A 21564-nucleotide genomic window follows, 5' to 3' on the forward strand; every position below is an offset into this window, starting at 1 on the left:
CTTTGGTTGGTTTGTCATGACACTTACATTAAACCTTGCACTATGGTTTAGAAGGATTTTATGGCATGTACTATTTTGTGAAGACACCAGGGTTTAATGTCTGCATTTGGTAAGGAAACTATCCCGTACATCTATGTGCAAATGCTCTCATACTGGCATCTTAGAGATCCACATCAGTACTACTTATTTGCTCATCCTCTTGCTCCCCCTGTTTTGAGTTCAGCTATGTAAGATATACAGTGTCACAGTTGGTTGTTCTTTACAGCATTTAACTACAATAATATCTCACAATATGTATACTCTTGCCTGCAAACTTGTCCAAAAACAACAAAAGTTTTAACAAAGGTTCCACACAGACTGTGTATTTAGTAATAGTTGTAGTAGAGTTTTATTGTCATCTCAGCCATTTCTTGGACTATGGTGCAATATACAAAACAACACAAAGCACTTCAGACAGGTCAAAATATGATAATGGCAGGGGGAAGTAATCAAATCTATACAGATATACTAAATTTACACATTTACATACACCTATATAAGATTTAAAAATACTTTAAAAGACACAAAAATATGAACTAAAAAAGAATTTGGGGAGGAGACATCACAGTGTCTGCAAGAAACAGAGAATCCTGGGTAGGTTCTAAATAATAATAATAAAAAAATATTTGTAAAGATGTTAAAAAAGAAAAACCAAAGTAACATACGTTAGACTCATGTTCTGCATTTACAGGGTTAATATTATTTATGTCAAAATAAGACACACATAATTGCACTACCTCTAATAATGCACTGTTTATATCGTGTAAATAATCGATTATATAAAGCTTTAGCGAGTTCTAAAAGGAGATATAAACGAAGGGTGTACATTTCAGATCAAAGGTGAAATGAATGAGAAAGTGACTTGCATTTTGACGTGCAGAGCTTACTTATGATCCGGAAGTAGTTTTTACGTAAACCGGAATAAACAGAAGAAGGCGGTAACTACAATTGAACGAAACCTTCAGAGGAATTAGTTGATATTTGCTTCGTTTGATTGTCATTTAGCGATTCTTTAAATTAATTTGATGGGTTGGTTAGGGTGTTTCTGATGGTCTTTTTCGATGCTTTCATATAAAAGCCTGTGTTCGAGAGCGCTGGACTACGCTAAGCACTCATGGGAACTGTAATAAGTTAGATATGACACAGCGCCACAGCCGTGCTTTTACAGCAAGGTCTCACCTCAGCGACGCGCGGTTCGGAGGCTGAAATGAGTGGCGCGAATCAAAGGACGCTGTTTCAAACATGGGGAGCCAGTCTGCCGCAAAAGGTTCCCCCCAAAAATGTCAAACGCGTTCCACGACGGCATAAGGGGGATACGGACGAAGACAAGCGCCAGAACGACGGCCCTGTTCCGCCGCGACAGTCATTATGGTGTGAAATCGGTCAAAGATGCGACCTCGGTGCGGCTGCGAGGGAGGAGGAGAAGGAGGATGATGATTTGATGTTGGTCGCTGTATATGAGGCAGAAAAGTCTTTAGAAAGTGTTGTCACAACACAAGACCTGCCTGGCTTTGACATCTCGTCGGGTAAAGTATGGATCTACCCCACAAACTACCCGGTCAGAGAATACCAACTCAAGATCTCCGAAGCGGCGCTGCTCCGGAATACGTTGGTTTGCCTGCCAACTGGCCTGGGAAAGACCTTCATTGCCTCGGTGGTGATGTACAACTTCTACCGCTGGTACCCGTCGGGGAAGATAGTCTTCATGGCTCCCACCAAACCCCTTGTAGCCCAACAGATTGAAGCATGCTACAAAGTGATGGGGATCCCACAAGAGCACATGGTTGAACTCACTGGTGAGATGCGTTGGGAACATTTAAAGAACATTTCATTGGAGCTAAAGTTGTATTCCTACCTCACTTGTTTTTATTCGTCCATTTATTTCTAGGTAGCACGGCAGCACAACGCAGACAGGATCTGTGGAAATCGAAGCGCATTTTCTTTCTGACGCCACAGGTGATGGTAAATGATCTGTCACGAAACACTTGTCCTGCCCCTCAGGTCAAGTGTGTGGTGATCGACGAAGCACACAAGGCGTCAGGAAACCATGCATACTGCCAGGTATATAGGACTCACATAGAATGTATACCAGTTCTTCTTATTCACTGGGAATCCAGTTATAAGGAGACATTGTCTTGTTCTTTCTTTCCTCAAGGTCATTAGGGAGCTGAGTAACCAGGCTCAACAGTTCCGTGTCCTAGCTCTCAGTGCCACACCTGGGGGGGACATGAAGGTATGAACAGTTTGGGTCTAAATGGCCAGGTCCATCAATACTGCACAGATCTGTACATTTCTGATACACTCACACACACACACACACACACACATACATACATACATACATACATACATACATATATATACGTATATGGCATATACATAAGTATTTACTAAAGTAAGTATTTAGGTTGTCCTCTGGTGTCAAATAATAAGTGTGTGAACTTTGTTTTACACCCATTAACTGGGCGTGTTGATTCTTATGTCGACATTTGGTGCGTCCGCTCCTGATTCATAGTGGTCCATGATTTTTTTTGTACCACCTCCTTTTATTGGCATAATTTGTATTTACAGTTGACAATATGTTGGTTCCATGTGCCCAGCACTCGTGATACAACTTGGCAAAATTTAAACACTAATATAAGCTTTATATGTAAGCTTAGATGGAATTTGACTAGATATAATTTGACAGTGACTTGTTAATTTGGTTATAAAGCACTTCCTTACCAAAGAATCTAAATCTGGATATTTCATCTGAGCATTCATTAATATGCACTATTTAAATATAAGGAACAACAATAACATTATCTGCACAGTATGGCATGTTGCATATATTTGTTTATAGATTTGATGATGTTTTAGAACTTTGGGCCTTCATATTTTTGTAATATTTACAGTGCAACTATAATAACTGGCCAGTGGTGGCCTAGCAGGTAACATTATAATGGACATGTAATGTAGACCATGACACTGGACTACACTCTGGACTTCTCCAACTGTAGGACTTATTTTTTTTTCTTTTCTTTCTTTCTTATTGGACAAATCATCACAAACCCTGCACTGACATCATTTGGCTCACTCTACCCTGGAAGGGGGTCCCTCTCTGTATAACTCCTTCCCAAGGTTTCTTCCTTTCTTTTTTCTCTCTCCTAGAGTTTTTTTTTGTGTGAATTTTTTCCTTGTGTGCAGAAGGGTCAAGTGTGGGGGTGTCAACTGTAGGGCTTGTCAAAGCCCATTGAGACATACTGTATGTGATTTTGGGATATATAAGATTTTGGCTATATTGTTGTTGTTGTTGTAAGGAAACGGACACGTAATCAGAAGGTTGCCGGTTTGAATCCTGAACCGCCAAGGTTCCACTGAGCAAAGCACCATCCCCACACACTCCCGAGGCGCCCACTGCTCACCAAGGGTGATGGTTAAAAGCAGAGGATACATTTTGTTGTCACCATGTGCTGTGCTGCAGTGTTTCACAATGACAGTCACTTCACTTTCAGAATGCTTAACCCATTTAAATGTTTATAGTATCTGTATTTTTGTGCACAGTCTGTACAGCAGGTCATCTCCAATCTCCTGATCTCACACATTGAGCTCCGGTCTGAGGAGAGCCCCGATATCCAAGCCCACTCCCACCAGCGCAGCCTTGAAAAAGTGGTTGTACCCCTGGGGGAGACACTGTCTCAATATCAGAACCGCTACATACAGGTTGGACCAGCATTTCTTTATGTTCGATGTTTGAAAATATAAGACAGCAGCTCAGTGCTTCAGGATGCATGTTGAGATTGCGTATATATGAGTAGGCTGCCATCTTGTGCCTAAATTTGTTACGGTTACAGATACGTTTTTCTTTTTCTTTTTTTTTTTTTTTAACGTGGTTTTTAAAAGTTTTTAAGTTATTGAGGGGACTAAAGAGCATTTAATGATAACCTTTCAAACCCAGACAACTATAACATGTTTTGATGTTATACTTGTTATATGTACAAAATGTATAATAGTAATATGATAAAATCATGAGATTAGGTTTGATGTTTCAGACTAGATGACTTTGTGCCATTGCAAATCATGCAAATGATTTTGCAGACCTGTGGCCCAGATCTCATGCATTATTTATTATTATTTTAAGGATCATTGCTCCATCAATGCTGAATAAAGCTTAATTCTTCATCAAAACAATGCTCAAATCATACATCTATCTTATTGTTGATGTTTGATTTTAATTACTCATATTATTTGAGCTAATTTAGATGGAACCCTGTATAATATAATTATTATTAGATCAACAGTTTGAAAATACCACAGAAAATATATAAATTAGGTTTCACCCCAGAAATCTAATTTATATATTTTCATGCCACAGATAAATGCTTTTAACCTTTAGTCTGCTTAAAATTCATAAAATTTTGCAATGAATAAATACAAATATATGCAGTATTTCACACACACACACACACACACACACACACACACACACACACACACATATATATCTCCTGGCTAAAAACAGACTTGTATGTTGAGGTTGTCTTGTAGCTTAACTAGAGGAAAGTTTTGACTTAATAAGGGCAGATTGAGTATCTATCATCAAACTAAAACTGATTATGTGAAACAGCCCCCTGATGTGCTCCATGCTCATTAATTGCCTCTGTGTCACCCATCTTTCATACTGAATCCTTCACATGCCACTGGACAGAGGGAATGCTTCCTATTCAGCATTTAGACCCATAATCCACCTTGTTAATGTCAGGTCCAGTTTACTCAATGTTTCACAAATTTTCCCAGTTCCATTTTTAATAACCTCTGTAGCTGCCGGGTTGGCCTCTGCACCCATTTAATTGTGCTATACACCCAGCCATATGCAAACCCCAGAGCTTCAGAACAGATTTTCATTCTATGTGCTCTGCTTAACCAGTGGCTTCCATGCTGCTCTTAGCTTGATGTGAAGTAACCCTGTTGATGGTCTTATTGCAAACCATGTAATGGTACTTTGTTGTCTTTTTGCACACTACAGTCGTGCTCCTTGCCACAGTCTCATGTTTTCTTCTGTTGTTGAACGTTATATATGCCAATTCAACATTATGTTCTTTTATTAACAAATTTATCATTGAACCTAATAGCCTATCAAAATGGCAGGGACGTGTTGCGTGCCAGTGTTTTCAGATGTTTGATGAATTGTTGGAGCAGCATTAGACAGGGAGGAGGTGTGGAAGCTGACCTAGTTTCTTCTCATGCACACTGGTTCTCATTTGTTCCAGCATGTTAAAGAATTGCAATTGCAATCTTCTGTGTTCTCTACTGTGCGAAGACAAAGACATTCCAGTGAAGCTGAGAGTGTTTTGAACAGTTTATTATATTTAGTAGAAAGGAAACCAACATTAACAAATAAAAGAAATACACACATTAGCTTGTATCGTTGTATTATATGGTATATCAGACCATAGCTAAACACCTAGACAGAGAGTAATAAAACAAAAAGTACAGAAACGGCAACCTGGTGATCCCAGATAACCTGTGTGTGTGTGTGTGAGAGAGAGAGAGAGACAGAGAGAGAATACAGTGCATGTAGTGAATCTGAAGCTACCATCCACTTTTACTCATCAGTCTATCCACACAAATAATACGGCTACTGATCACTGACTACCTTTTGCTTACATTATTAGGCATCAAACCACTAAGTGTACAACCAGCAAAGAGAGGACTAGAGTCACAGACATATTTCATAAGACAAAGCCACAAACTTGCCTGACAGTACATTCTGTTTTTACCTCTAATATAATGCCCCAGTTTTCACAGTTCAGTGCTTGTCAGTCCAGCCAAGGAACACAGTCACAGTCCGCATGTGCACAGGTGTGAGGGATTTTCAAACATCCCCAACTTCACTTTAACAGTGTTGATTTGGCAAGTTATTGATTTTTGTTTTTCTTGCAAGTTTTTGGTCAAAAACCCTTTCCTCCCCAATCCTATCAAACATGTTTGAAGATGTGTACAAAGAATTTAGCAATATTTATTAGTAGAAATTATGGTATATGGTATTCAAAAACATATTTTCATTAGATCACAAACCAAACACTGGCCCTGGAGAGAAAAAGCTTTTTACATTGAAGTGGCAGCGTGAATCCAGTTGGCCGCTGATCCCATCACTGGTGGTTACACAAATAGTCACACAAATATTTCATAATACTGAGGCTATTGGGAGGATTTTTTGTTTAATACCAGTAGCGTTTATGTTAAGTGTCTCTGCACACTTACATGAGAGTTTGAGCGTAAGGTTGCAACCTTTGATGCATCTTTTGTGTATGTGCTGTATATGTGAGTATGGCTTTGAGGCAGAGGAATGTCTTCTAGGAAAAAAAATACAAAAACATAATGTTCCAGGTAGTATACGTGATTGTCAAACAGCAAGTGTCAAAAATTTGGTTTGTTGGGTGCTTTCCACTCCTAGCTACCATACATTCAAGGCTGTTGATGAAGGTGGAGCTGGGCCTGGAGGGACTTTATTTTCTGGAGTCAGTCAGAAAGACTACAATTTCCAATACCGTAGATGTCCTATGTCAAATTTTGGGTTCAGTTGTATGAAAAGATAATTAAACCCTGTTGCATTTAATGGCAGATGGTCCAGATGAGATGCCTCTAGAACATCTGTCTCATTCCTTGGTGTTCACATGATATCTGATATCTTTGTGATATATTCCAGTTTAGAACGTGCTGCACTATTAGAACATCAGGATTTAATCTTTAACACCATATATACAAGCAGCACTTGTTTAAAGCTCTCTGTCACAAAGAGCCACAGGGGAAACAGTAGCTTGGATAGTTTAGCTAAAAGAAAGAAAAGGATTGTCTAAATGATCTCCATGAGCCCTGGCTCATAACATCAGAGAGTGTGCTTTATAGATCTTGTGTGGGGGTGATTTTTTTTGTATAATTAGACATTGATTTCACGGCCGTTCCAAGAACCAGATTTCATTCTGCCGGTTGGCATGGGCAGGGTTTGTGTAGCCAGCCACAATGAAGGAGTCGTTCAGGCAGATACCTGGTGAATCCAACATCTCAGCCATAGTTCTGATCTCGTTTATGATGGTGATCTCATTTGTAGCACCAGTGAACGCCCTGTGAATGCAACAGTATTATTTTAAAGTAACTTTGTTTTACTTTATTTTACTTGGCAGACGCTTTGGTCCAAAGCGTTTTTAAATAACAATATTACATTACTGGACACACCAATACCAATAACTGGATGGCAAGAGGGAGACTCCACCCACCTTGTATAGACTATAGTTGCAGGCCACTCCTCAATTATGATCTCTGGGTCGTAAGGCTGTGGAGGCTGAGCTTGATGGTGGGTGGACAGGTAGTATGCAACTGTGACTGCTTGTGACAGGACAGACCGAGTTTCGTCTGTGCGTACTATCGTCACAATTGGGATGGTCATTCCCAAGTAATTTCCTGAAGATATGTAATAAAGAATATTAGAAAAGTGCGATACTGGCTTTCTTAAAAAGTCATACTGGTCTTTGTAATTTAGTAATTATTAGGCTGTAATGCAATTAACTGAAATTTTACCTGAAGCATTCTGCTCACAGATGTATCTCATGATCTTCATGAAGCCATAGCAGATACTCTGCTCGTAGGTGTCCTCATGGACCGTAATGCATGCCCAGTTGGCTTTCTCGTAGTGGCGCTTCTCGTATATAACGTCCCCACACTGTCTCCAAACAAAGACATGCATAAAGTCAATTCAGAAGTGTTTTTTTTTGTGGTTGAGGAAAATCATATGCCAGTTCTCACTCCCTACAGGCTTTACCCACTAATGTGGTCATGTGACAGCAGACAAACATTTGATTGTGGCTACTGGATTACTTCATTAACTCTGACTGAATTTAGCCACATGTTCATCTGAGGCTGTCAAATGAATTCAGGGCTTTAGCTTGTTGCTTTCTCACCACTCACTCACTCACTCGCCTCCCATGCCCTCCTAAACTGTAGTATTTTTACCACCCTAAGGAGCCAAAGTAGCTTATTGCATTTGTCTGATCAAAAATAGAATGAAAATAAGCACATTGTCAGAGCATAATGTTAATGTCACACTGTTTTTGGGGTTAGGTACCAGTGCAATATGTCACACAAATTAATATTAATCAACAGTTTATTGTTAAAGTTAATTATGTTCTCAAGCATTTTCCCTTTATTCATTAAAAGGTGGGTGTGAGAAGGAACTCTTAAACTTGCATAGTGAAAGAAAAAAGTGGCAAAAAAAATCTACTGAAACAAGATAAATAATGATACCATACTGCTTTAAAAGGACACTGCAGAGCAGCCCTAGTGCCCTCTCACGGCAGTCACACAATGATAACACCTCATGATTTCTGTCAATGTGTGAGTCACAATATTAAAAATAGAAATATAACAACAAAAAGTTATGGAATAATAGGTATGGAACCATTTCCCCAATGATGCCTTCTTACTAGTGTCAGCAGTAGCTTATGGTTACTGCTGTTAGGTGCAATTTTTTGCTGCATTAGGAACTCCACACCTGTTACAACAGAAAAGTGCTTTCTGTCACGTGTAAACTTGTTCTGTGTCCTTTCTGTGTCATTTTAACAGCAGCAAGTCTGTAGGGGATATGGCAACCTGATCGAATGCAAATCCAAGCATCTATGCAAACCTCTTTGTTTATTGCCATTGGCCTCCAGTTTTCTTTAATTGTAAGACGAGGTGCATGTATTTTGCCTGTCTGCAGACAGTGGACTTGCCTTCTCCTTACGAGTGATGAGCGTGTAAGGAACACTCTCACGGGTGTGAGTCCCCTGGTTATTGCTTGTCAGCTGCTGGATGGGCGTGGCCATATCTGTCAGTCACACAAACATACTGATCAGCCCTTGGGTTCAGGTTACACCAACAGTCCAGACTTCAAATTTGCCACTGGCCTCATTGCAGCTCCAAATATAGGACAGGAAACTGCTGACTGTTGGATGAACTGTAGAATGACTTTTACAAAGACTGTACAAATCATTCAAAATTTGATTAGGAGTAAGAGAGAGCTACAATACAATGTGCCTTCATTTATATCTAGGTATAGCTTCCAGATTCAATATGGAAAAAGCAATTGTACAATTTTGATATTCCTAGCTGAGTTCAAAATACAGACATTGTGAGTCTCTACTTGACGTACTCCATGCTGAGTACTCTGTATGTACTCTATTGTACATACAGTTGAGTTACCAAACTATTAATGTATGTGGCAAGTTAAAAGCAAAGAATGTTGAAGCAAAAATATTATATATTATATATCTAGGTTGTCAAAAAAAGTCAGATGGTCGCCAGATACAATGCAGAATCTTGAAAAAAACACCTGTAGGCTGTGGCAGTAAGTATATTCACTAACTATGAAAATACTGTAGGTAGAGGAAACAGAGTGGTAATTTTTAGCCATGTTTTCCCCACAATAGGGAACAGCACCACTTCTGCAACATCTGACAACATCTGACCTGGCACCTCCTTGGTAAGATGTGCCAGACATGCTAATTATTTGCTCTCAAAAACATCTGCAGGGTTTCACAACAGTTTGGTTAAATCAGAGACAGAATGACTAGGTTCTACACTGTGTAGTTTTGGACTCCAGACTGAGAGCCATGGTCTTAACCAGCAACATAACCAGCAACATCAAAACTCTGGATTTCTAGCACCATTTTTTTATAGATTAGTGGACACATTAGAAGACAATTAGTTCTGTTGACCATTGCTTGTTTGTCTAACCTTTTTTTTTTTTTTTGCGGCGGTTGGCTGGCATCATGCTGTGGGTGAGACCCTGATTAGGAACAAGCGTTTACGGATAGTAAGTGAGGGAGTTTTTTGTGGACATTTTAAATGTCTTATGATTGCATTTATGCCTACTTTAGCAGATGCTTTTAGATTATGGTTATACAGGTGACTAACAGCTAAGTGATTAACTGCTGTTAACAAGGGTTTCTCCCCTGAACCAACCCTACAGTTATTAGGCTTTTGTGAAGAATGCTGTAAAGAACACTGTTTGTTTTGTTCTCAGCTGTTATGACCTGGATATTCAGACGCCAAGATGATTATGCGCCCTGGCTGGCTGTTTACTGCTGTACTGTAATGAGGGGATGACTGGACAAAGAACACTTTCATTGGTCATTTCCTTACCAAACCAAACCTCGCACTCCAATGTGACCTGGCAAACTGTGGCTCCCAGTTTCCTTGAGAGGATTTCCCACTCTCATCTCCTCCAGGAGGATTGTAACCCCTCTTTGGGTTCAGCCAGCTCAGTCGTAAGCTGGTGGTTCAGCCATTGTGTCTAGCGATAGGCTGAAGTGGATGCTTGATAAATAGAGCCTAAACTAGGTTCTGCATTGATAGGTGTCATTTGAAAACATGTTTTGCATGATTTACTCTCCAAACTCAGACCACAGATCAGTAGAGCACAGGGCCAGCAAATCAAAAGTCATGTGGTAGTCAGCAGTGGCCCTGACTGTCTGCGCCTGAGATCATGCCCTGAATCAGAAGGTTGTGTACGAGCTGGGACTTTAGTTGGTTCCTGGCAGTGGTGATTTATTATCTTTTTCCCTGTTTGCTGATTCCTAATTGTTCGCTCCTACTACATCCAGACAGTCTGGCTACAGGAACTGTGCATGAAAATAGGTCATGGCGACAGATTAACAATGCAGAGCAGGACCTGGGAAGTCATGTTTATTTGGAAGATGTGGCTGAAAAGACTCTTGACATACAGTCTTTGCATTTCAAGAGTCGCAGTAACCTGGCTATGACTGTAACTTTTATAAATAACCCCTTTATCTAATGGCGTGTGAGTGCAGTGGTATTATTGTCATAAACCGATATTGTAAAACATGCACCATGGTTCATAACATGCTTTGGATAACGATAAGCATATTCTGAATAGCATAACTGCTTTGCCTTGTCAATATTCTGAAAATATATCTTTCTGGTGGGTGTGGTAGGGGCTGCTGGGTCTTTTGGGATGAGACGAGACTTTTCGATCGGTCCATGTTTCCAGACAGAACCTTTCCTGCCAGACAATGCAAACAACCACCTAAGTCAACCAGTCAACATTTAAACAAGCAAAGAGTGAGAAAACATACAGTTGACTGGGTGTGTGATGTATTATTAAGGGGTTTTGGTGCACTCTGGGCATACGAATAAGTTATGGTTCGTGGTCGAAATATTTCTGGGACGTAAACGCGTTTACATGCATGCGTGCACTTTGATGCATTGCACGATTAGGCTGTCAGTCCGTGTCGTGTCTTTACCTCCGGGCACATCCACTTGGTGTCCACGCGCCACGTCCTGCCAGTAATGCAGCAGGCGGTCCCGGTCGTCGTCCTCCATGCTCTCTCCCTCCTCCTCCAGGCTCCCGTTGCCCGAGTCGGACAGCTGGTCCTCGGAGAAAGACTCGAGGTCCTCCAGCGTGATCATCCCGGAGTTGGATCCGCCACCGCCTTGACTCTCGCCCCCACCTCCGCCCCCATTTAAGCGACACCCACCGCTGTCCATCCGAACTTCGCGGTAAATTCGCTCTGTGGGCTTTACCTGCGACGACCGATTCCCTCAAATAAACAAGTGCAGCAGAGAGAAGTGGTGAAGCGATAAGTAGCAATCAGCCGCCAGAGTCCGAATTTAAAGCTGCGCGACCATGTCTACATTCAAGTTTTATCTACATCTGAATAACACGACGGCTCAGTCGGGACCAGGTGACATTTACCCACTCGCTGCGAAGACCGACGAAGCCGACGTCCCGGTGGACTCTACTTGATGTTTATAAGTACGGAAGCTCACGTGACCTGAGCAGCAATCCCGCCTCTGAGCCGCCGGCTCCTGTGACACAGCGACCTCTAGCGCGCAGTCGCGGAATGTTGGACTCCGCAAGGTGACCCGGGAGGAGTAATGAGAAGAAAAGGGCAACATTTAATCATCCGAAAATCACATTTATTTATTAGGTGTACTAGTACATGGAAAAGAATTAGAATAGTAATACAGTTTAAAAGTATTGCGCAAATTTGTGAACAATCTATTTAACAATAATTTTATTGAATGAATAAAGAAATACATAATATATGAAACAATATAATAACAATATATATAACATGATACAATGAATTACATGGAATATGAATTCTTTATTCTTAATATGTCTATTCAATGCTTTACAGAGATGAATGTGGTTACATTTAAAATGCATATAGGGTTGTAGTAGCCTTGTGGGTAACTCACTTGCCTATGAACCAGAAGATCCGGGTTCAAATCCTGCTTACTGCCATTGTGTCCCTGAGCAAGACACTTAACCTTGAGTGTCTCCAGGGGGACTGTCCCTGTAACTACTGGTTGTAAGTTGCTCTGGATAAGGGCGTCAGATAAATTCTGTAAATGTAATGTAAAATGCAGACGTTTGGAATATAAATTAGGCCGTTTGCAAATTAAAAATTAACGACATGCAGAAGGGCTTCTGGATAGACTAGGTATCACTGAAGGCATTATCTGCAAATCACAGCAATTTTTGTTCGTTATAAATGGATTGGCAGATCATTCTGGAGAATAACAACAATACATTCTTGTTTTGTATGTATTTAAGTTTGTGTCTAGATTGTATAGTGTACATTTTATACTTTATTGTTGTATAGATTTTTATTCTGTTCTATTTTCACTGATCTACCTTTTTGCTGCTTTACCTTTGTTCTATCCCCTTTCTGCCATGACAATGCAAATTTCCCACTTGTGGGACTAATAAAGGTTTATCTTATCTTAAATAATTTCTCATTGTTTCAAGACACTTGCTTGTCCTCTCTGGACAACATAATGCCTGAAATACACTAGTTATTGGTGCAGTGTTATTTTACATTTCAGTGAACTGAGAAGAAATGTATTTGGATTTTACAATGGAGCATTAACTAGAGCATATGTGGTTTATATAAATAATTGGATGTGAAGAGATTATTATTATTATAATTACTGATATAAATGTATTGTTATTTAACCAGTGCTTTATATAAAACATTTTATTTAAAGTAACAAACCTAAGAAAGACAACTGCAACAATCTGCTCAGGAAACATAAATAGTCAGCCTGTTCATTATTGCCCTTCAGAGCCAGAGAGCGGAACTGACAGTGGGTGGGTGTTTGGGATGCGACGGCCGGATTTGTAGTCACCATCATTCCGTGTACCACTTTACTCACGTAGCTTGACTAATGTTACATAATGTAAAGCATTACCCTCAGTTGGAGCTTAAACGTGTGGATGTGACTTGCACTGAGCCCAGTCTCCCAGTCCATGTTTATTTGTCTTAACTGCAAGCATGACCACACTCTCAGATGCATGCTGTATTCTGCAGAGGACCCCCATGCTTTCTTCGGAATCAGTAGTTGTCATAAAAAAATACATGCATGACTTCATCCTATCCATGCAGGATGTATGCTGCTGAAACTGTTGCATGGGCAAATAAGGTTGACCCTTCATCCATGTCATGTAGGAGGTTCTCCACCTTCTAATCAGAGCCAGCTCACTGTCTGCTTATTATTGAGGGGCTCGTCATTGATGGACTCCTTGTTTGGTCTTAAAAATGTCATCATATTTCATGTGAGTGTGTTGTATGATTTAATCACAAAAATTATAATATGTGAAATGTATAATAAATGTGTTCCGCTTTCTAGTGTTGACCCTGTACTCTGATTTTGCCATTCCACCTTATTCAGTCTGTCTGTTGGTAATCCTGGCCTCCTTTTTAATATACCTCCATTTCCCATACACACACTTTCCCCAGCTGTTGGCTCCTATCTTTATTTCACCAGGATAACACCTTGAGAGGATCATGAGTGTCTCTTTGCTGAAACTGTTCGCAATGAGAAAAAAAATCTGTGTGAATTTGTATTGTATCTATGTTTAAGTATGGAGGGCTGGGCATTGTCCTGAAATCTATTTTGTCTCCCCCTTTACTAGACCACCAGTAGTAGTTTCCAACAAATCCAATACAAGGCATGTTGTATTTGGGAGCAATAGAGGATTAATCACAGTTAGAGATTGTGAAAAGATTGGTGTCTGGATGAGCTGTGTTGTGAGAGGGGTGTTTTTTAATGGTAATATTTAATTTCATCCTCTTACACTATTATGTAAGACCCTGTAGGAAATCCTGCCTTTGTTCCTGTGTATGCTTTAAATGCATATCACTAGACTGTTGCTTTTCTCTGTTCTGAAATGTATTGGTGGGTTTATAGGTGTGATAAATATGAATATTATAATTTCATTATAGTTTAATATGTAAGGTTATTGCTTTAAATGTTCTCAGTATGTGATTGAGTAGATCCACAGATATTGTACGATGATCGATTAAAAATGTGGCACCAACCCCCAATTAATTACTTAAGTCATTAAGTAATTTTATGCAGACGTAAAGAAAGCACCAAGTGTGAAGTCTGGATCACGTGGCTTGTCTTTGAAAGGCTGTGAAGAGTGTCTGAAATTGCCCCATTATCAGATAACACCCATAGAGGTGTGGCAAAACAGCGAAATTAGTTTTCCAGTTTGGTTGCTGCTCCTTTGCTCTGAAAAAACAGGGGTAAATTTCATCCAGCATGAAAATATATTTTTTGCTGAGTCTTGTAACAACATTTAAAACTACTGATTGGTGAAGCTGAATTACATTAATTATGTAATTTGAATGGCACTTGTCAAGAGGCGGACGGCAAGTCAACAGACAAGATTTTTTGTTAATTCTAAAAATGCAGCGGTTAGTATTAGGGGTGAGAGAAAAAAATCTTCATGCCGAAATATCTTCTTTAGATCAATATACCTTCGATTCAATACAAACCAGTATTCATGTGTCAAGGTTTGATTTTGAGTGTTTGTGGGGGGAAAAAAGCATAGTTTTAATATCTGATAAGTAATGAAGATATTTACAGAAAAAAAAGGAAAAATCCAGGATCTCGGCATGGTTGGTGTTTGTCAGAATGGACCCATCTATTGCATTAATTTGTACAGACAGATGAAAAATTATGTGATGATCCCCCCTCTGAACCAAGCCTTTTTCAGAAACAGGGACAATAAAAAATATTGTGAACACGGCACTACTTTCAAATTGCTCTCTAATCATGGTCCTTTGGGTTCATTTTGTGTGTCCAGGTCCTTGAGAGGTTCACGTCACGCCTGACCCAGATGCGGGTTCTCTGCCACCGTGACCTGCGCTCACTCACCAAGTACCAGCTCATTCTGTCCAGACAGCAGTTCCGCAGTAATCCGCCCCAACAAATCACGGTACAGAACACTCTTCGCTGTAACTTTTATATTGCAGCAAACCTCTTTTCCTTTGGATAACATCTTGTTGGATTTTGTTGAAACTCTTTTACTTTTTTTGCTGAACCTCTTCAAAGACAACAGATTTTTAATATTTAAAGAAAAAGCTGCTCAGCTAATTCTCAGCCAATAATTAGTAGTCAACTGAACTACAGGGCATCATGGCTGCAATGTGAGCAATGCTCTTGTTTTCACAGGGGGCACAGAATGGTGCTCTGGAGGGGGACTTTGCACTTTGCATCAGCCTTTACCACGGATATGAGCTGCTCATGCAGATGGGCCTGCGCTCTCTTTTTCTCTTTTTGCAAGGCATCATGAGTGATGCCAAAGGTAATAGACATTGTAAAATCAGTGCAAGGTGGTTACACACTGACTTATTAGATGGTCAGATTATGTTTCACTTATTGCTAAATGTAGAATTCGCCAATGTATTTCTCTCTGTTCGAGTTTGTGCATAATTGTTCACAGAGACAGCTCGAGCAAGGAATGAGCTGCAGCGGAACATGGACTTCATGGGACTCTATAGGGAGATGGAGGCCATGTTTACCAGGCCCAACACTGGTAGTTCATATGTAGTTGTTAAATTATTGATCAAATCTGACACATCAGAGAAATTTGCCTAATGGCTTGTTTTGATCCAGGACCTGAAGATCCATTTTTCTACAGCCACCCAAAACTTGAAACACTAGATGAGGTGGTTCTGCATCACTTCAGGACGTTCTCTGAGGGTTTAGGTAGGTTCATTTCGCCCTTATTAACAATCTGAAGGAGGCTTAGGTGGCCACTACATAGGGTGCTATGTAGTGCTTGAATTAAAACAATCTGTCCACATCACCTTGGTGAGCAGTGAGCAGCCATGAAAGGCACCTGGGAGGCAGTGTGTGGACAGTACTTTGCTCAGTGGCTCCTTGGGCGTTTGGAATTTGAACGGGAAACCTTTTGATTATGGGTCTGCTTCCTTACCCGCTAAGCCAACCACTACCCCTGGTTGTGGCTCTGGCCTGAGATGATCGCTGTGCATGTATACAAGGAAGAGTATTAGGATTGAAATGGGGGAGGAAAGGTGGAGCCAGGACTTTATAATACAAGTTTTGTTGTTATAAATCATCTAGATATAATACATTTTGAACTGAAGTGAGTGAGACAGTTGTTCTGGTGTTTTGTATTTGTTATACCTGTTTGTTTAAATGAATCCTGTGGAAGTCTTGGATTTACACTGGCAAACAAGCCCTATGCCTCACACCCTTTTGAAATGAGCAGAATGAGCAGATAGGAATGCATAAAAAAATGTCAGTGAACCCTGTTGGCTCCTCCCATTGTAAACAGTGTGTGGGAAAATAACATTAAAGGCTTGGTGGGTATTTCCAGCATGCAGATAGTGTGAAAACATCAGTGCTTCCTTGTTTGTGTTTACTTATCTCTCTAAATCAGACAGACTTCATGGGACATTAGTCAACACTTTGAATACAACTATATACATCTATAATAGAGTCATAAAAAATGGTACATGCATGTATAACATTATTTCACCTAAACTTTATATCTATCAGTTACATTCATCATAATAATGGTGTCGATTTTGCTGCTGTATGGACCCAGGCAATGAAGATGTTGCACAGGGGGTTAGTACGAGAGTGATGATCTTCTCATCATTCCGCGAGAGCGTCCAGGAGATTGCTACTATGCTCAACCGCCACCAGCCACTCATCAGGGTCATGACCTTTATGGGTCAGGCTTCAGCTAAAAAGGGGGTACGAGGGTTCACCCAGAAGGAGCAGTTACAGGTAAACCGATGCATTTTTTCTGTACTACTGACATCTCACTTAATTTCTATTTTCATGCATTAGATAGCACTGGATTAAGTAATGGTGCCCTCTGATTTTACATTTATATCAATATTAGAGATTCAGACTTTTTCCCTTGTCACTGCCTTATTTCCCTCTCTGTGATATAATTTATGTTTGTCCTTGTAAGCATAATTTCTAGCATCTAGCACCTTGCTTTTCCACACACTGCTTCTGCATTTGCTGTTAATATGTTGATTATTTATGCGCCATATGTTGATTAATGTGCATGTGGACACTCTCTACTTCCACCAATCATATAGTAAGAAGACATGTTTATGCTGAATCCTGTCAATGATCAACTGATTGGCATTCTAGATTTTGGTTCTCATGGCTGCTATACAGAACCAAAATTGTAGCTAAGATGCAAGAACTGAATGTCAGACTGCGGAAAGTAGAAAATGAAGAGCATTTTACATGAAGGAATACCCCGCTGCCAGTGGGTGGTCAGTGAATTCCATCCTGTCATCTCATTGAAATTTTTCAACCCATAAATTGCCTTCACCTTTCTGTTCAATGTGACATTCATTCAATTATGTGCAGAATGCAGAATAAAATTACACATGTAAAATAACACAACAATTTCTGGAGAATCTTGCCATGCATGTTTTTGAAATACATTATTTGGAAAAATAATGTAAAATAGACAGTGTCTGTCCCATCAACAATGAGCTGTGTTGTTTCCTGCTCTGAGAGTTGATTGAGTGTCAATGTTGTAACAGGTTGTTCGCCAGTTCCGAGAGGGTGGCTTCAACACTTTAGTGTCCACCTGTGTGGGGGAAGAGGGCCTGGACATTGGTGAGGTGAACCTTATTGTCTGTTTTGACGCTCAGAAAAGCCCCATCCGTCTTGTCCAAAGAATGGGGCGCACTGGCAGACACAAGCAGGGACGAATTGTTGTTATTCTTGCTGAGGGACGAGAGGAGAGGGTAAGTGCCAATCTAAGATTAATCTAAGAACAATTCATACCCCAATCCATATATATCCATGAACCTAACCCTGTTTTCAACAATATAAGATCACTGGGCAGACACACTTGGTAGGAGTGTCATTAGACCATGTCATTAGTGACCTTAAATTATGTACATTGTTTTTATTACATGTTTATCAGAATAGTGCACAAGTGCATTAAAATTTGTTTATTCCAGTTCCTATGATTCAGCCCACCCACATCTAATGTGATTGTGTCTTGAGTACTCAAAAACAGTTGTATGAAATCAAAATCAGTTAATCACATTGTATCAGAATATTTGATCTATTCTTCTTATTATAAGATGTTTATGTTACAATAAGAGCACTAGTACAGTGAAGCCATGTTAAACTTGAAGTTTGTTTTATGGTTTGTCAATAATAAGCACACGATATGCATACCTGCAAATTTGCATTCTTTACTGTATAATAACTTTTGTCCATTGAGGGATAAAACTGATTTAAGCCCTAATTTACATTCCTTTTTGGGACCCCAGACCTACAACCAAAGCCAGAGCAACAGACGCAGCGTTAACAAGAGCATTCTGGGAAACAAGCACAGCTTCCACATGTTCCCACACAACCCTCGCATGCTGCCCGAGGGTGTGACGCCAGTTTTGCACAAGATGCACATCACATGTGGCCAGTTTGAGCCAAGTGACACAGGACGAGGCTTCAACAGAGTTAGAAAGTCACTCCCAAAGGGCCAGGAGTCCTTTCTACATAACCAAAGTGAGTGATGCTTATGTTTTGCTCTTTTTGATCTAGCTGTTTGGTCCCACAGGAAACCACTTTCATTTATTTGCAATCCCTTTTTGCAGATGTGAGTTTATTGCTGCTCCTCTTGCCAGATCAATTTGGCATAACACTCTTAAAAATACCACTGACGTTTTTCACAAATGAGTTGTAACAAAACCCTGTAACTATGACAGGAGGAACGCGTCAAGTCTGACATCAAAGAGCTGTTCTGTTCATTGAAATCTTGAGCGAACAATCTTGAGCCTTTTTTCAGATTAATTATGGATTACTGACCATCCATTAGCTCTGAACAAGTCAGAGGTGTCAGTGGTATGGCATTAAAATGACTGGGAGGATGGTTAATCTCCTCAAAAGACCATACTTTTACTTTTTTCTTTTTTAACATGTTTCCAGTTATGCAAAGCAGACCATGAAAAAAAAATGAACAATTAAAAAAACATGTCTCGAGAGTAGTTTGTTCTTCTCTGTTAATGTAGTTAGAAATCCCAAGGGCACCATGAAGGATGATGGTTTTCTGACTCCAGAGGAACTATCTATCTGGTCATCCTCTATGAAGCTGACCGAAGCCGAGGCTCACCCTACTCTCCCTGTCTCTAGCTTTCTGTCTTTACCCACAGATGACACTAATCAGGTATGAGCATAACAAAATCTCTTTATACATTTGTTCCTGTTCCTGTTCCTATCTCTGCCCACTGTCGTCAACCTTTTTGTATACAGTCTTACGTACACTAATACAGTTTTTCACATTGTATCACACAGTAATATTCAAGCATCTATTCTATTTAATATACATTGCCTATGCACACTTTAGTTCTTTGTTTTCTTGTAGGAAAGGTTTGTGGAGAATCCCCAGATGGAGCTCTCTCTTTGGGAATGGAGGCACTGGCAGAACCGACTGCTCCCCACTCACCAAGTAGATCACTCTGACCGCTGTCGCCACTTTGTTTCCGTCATGGATCTCACTGACAGAATGAGACACGAAGAGGTGAGCAGGGAACGGGCAGCATACTTCACACACTCGCGTAATGCAGGCTGTAATCAACACATTAGGTGCAGTCAAGTGTGCCTCTGATGTAACCATCAGCAGGTTAAAGGGCAGAACTGACTCAGTTCAGGACTGTTCATAGATGTTCAGTTATAAAGGAAAATGGTACAAACACATTATGTACAAACAGGTCAGTTTATTGTATTCAGTCCCTAAGTGAACATTTCCTTAGACAGACACATAACACAGTTGTTTGCATCAAAATAATTTGGATGTGACTGACCTTGTAGCCTCTATTAATTTCCAGTCTATCTTATCCATATATAACACCAATATGTGTTGTTTCCATCTGGAAATATTGGAAATATTTCATTCCAGTAATAACCCTTAGCCTATTTTAAACAAATTTCCAGATGAGAATTTGAACAACTTATTAATAACGTAGCAGTAACTGATTCATTAAAACACTTCTCAGTTGTGTGGAAAATGACAAATCATTTCGTCTGTATGGGTTTCATGTCAATCATCAAACGACAACTACTGACCTGGTTTGTGTAAAACAAATGTAACAGTAGCTTGAGCCCCTATTACACAGTAGCCGCTTCTGAGAAGGGGGAGCCAAAGTTCTCATATTTTCTAAAGAAGATTAATGTTTACTGTTTCAAGCAGCACTTGCACAGTACAGTACAACATTTGTTACAGGAAATGCAGAGCCACAAATGGTCCTGATTATGTTTGATGGTAATGAGAAATTACATCTGCTTGTGCATTTGGATGTCTATATATGAAAGGTCTTATTCTTTCTTAAATATCTGGTTGCATTATTTTGCTTTTGGACAAATTGTGTACACATAATGCATAAGAATGTACATTTGTTGAGATTTTAGTGGTGAACAACAACAGCACTGTGTAAACATGATGAAACGGCCCACTGCAAATTCCTGTGACTCCACTCTGTTACTTTACATGGTCACTTTCATGATGAGTTTCTGTTATTCTGCTTATACAATATCTTGCAATATCTTATCTTACAATAAGTAAGCCTGACTTTTTATTTGAATGAAAAAAAGGTTGTTTTTTTTTTGTTTACTTTTGTGCATGTAGTGACTTAACAATACAAATATTTGTAAGGTTTTTAGTGTCATAATATTCTCACACAGCCCATATAATGGCTTCTTGTTGTCATGGAAACAGCCCTATGTTGCTTGTGCTGGCTCAGCCACTGGCTACAGGTAATTTTCCTTTGTAGTGCCCTAAGAAAATCGTACATGCCTTTTACACAGACCACCATTTTCACACACGTCAAGCAGGGCTCCTTTATTGGAGAGAACTTCATAACCCTGTTCAGGGAGATCATAATCAGTTCCCAGAATTTCTGTGGCAAATATATCTGGTCTTCTTTCATTAGCCCCTTACCTAACATATGCCTAAATGTCAACGTGGTTTCTTTTACCCTGATAAGGGCTGAAAAACAGCCAAATCCCAGATTTGGGTTAAAGATTAGACTGTTAATGAGGAAAGGGCTGCTGTGTTTGGTATTGTGTGAGGGTCAGAACTTTAATGTATTGAAGCGGCTTCCCAAATAAATCTAGAGTGGAGCCAGTGTAGAAAATCCAGGCTAGAGCCACATACCTCTTCTTAGAAACTAATTCTGTTTG

The 21564-nt window shown here is 39.9% G+C and overlaps 2 protein-coding genes across 7 annotated transcripts in view; one reads left to right on the plus strand and one right to left on the minus strand.

The window, feature by feature from the left end:
• The first annotated feature begins 968 nt into the window (after window positions 1-968).
• Window positions 969-21564, plus strand: part of fancm (FA complementation group M) — a 29560-nt gene continuing 8964 nt past the window's right edge. For all 6 annotated transcript variants that reach the window (XR_003749294.1, XR_003749296.1, XM_028974794.1 and 3 more), the window contains exons 1-13: window positions 969-1835; window positions 1928-2100; window positions 2195-2272; window positions 3583-3741; window positions 15179-15310; window positions 15547-15679; window positions 15818-15910; window positions 15991-16083; window positions 16949-17133; window positions 17916-18122; window positions 18660-18894; window positions 19398-19552; window positions 19751-19906. Coding sequence is in view for 4 of the 6 variants with exons in the window: in XM_028974794.1 (XP_028830627.1) it covers window positions 1247-1835; window positions 1928-2100; window positions 2195-2272; window positions 3583-3741; window positions 15179-15310; window positions 15547-15679; window positions 15818-15910; window positions 15991-16083; window positions 16949-17133; window positions 17916-18122; window positions 18660-18894; window positions 19398-19552; window positions 19751-19906 (2388 nt within the window). In the remaining 2 variants the exon portion in view is untranslated. The remainder of the gene's footprint in view (window positions 1836-1927; window positions 2101-2194; window positions 2273-3582; window positions 3742-15178; window positions 15311-15546; window positions 15680-15817; window positions 15911-15990; window positions 16084-16948; window positions 17134-17915; window positions 18123-18659; window positions 18895-19397; window positions 19553-19750; window positions 19907-21564) is intronic.
• Window positions 5365-11787, minus strand: soul3 (heme-binding protein soul3). The gene is made up of 6 exons (XM_028974835.1): window positions 11771-11787; window positions 11319-11615; window positions 8787-8881; window positions 7597-7738; window positions 7296-7479; window positions 5365-7143 (listed from the first exon to the last, which is right to left on the minus strand). The coding sequence occupies exons 2-6, from the start codon at window positions 11560-11562 to the stop codon at window positions 6972-6974; spliced, it is 837 nt and encodes a 278-aa protein (XP_028830668.1). The 5' UTR covers window positions 11563-11615; window positions 11771-11787; the 3' UTR covers window positions 5365-6971.

This window comes from Denticeps clupeoides, chromosome 1, assembly GCF_900700375.1.
Source record: "Denticeps clupeoides chromosome 1, fDenClu1.1, whole genome shotgun sequence".
Taxonomy (NCBI): Eukaryota; Metazoa; Chordata; class Actinopteri; order Clupeiformes; family Denticipitidae; genus Denticeps; species Denticeps clupeoides.

Coding starts and splice junctions, on each gene's coding strand:
- soul3 (XM_028974835.1), bottom strand. CDS start 11,562: ATGGACAGCGGTGGGTGTCGCTTAAATGGGGGCGGAGGTGGGGGCGAG. Junction 8,882..11,318: donor CCAAGTGGATGTGCCCGGAG/GTAAAGACACGA, acceptor TGTGACTGACAG/ATATGGCCACGCCCATCCAG. Junction 7,480..7,596: donor CTGTGAGCAGAATGCTTCAG/GTAAAATTTCAG, acceptor ACATATCTTCAG/GAAATTACTTGGGAATGACC.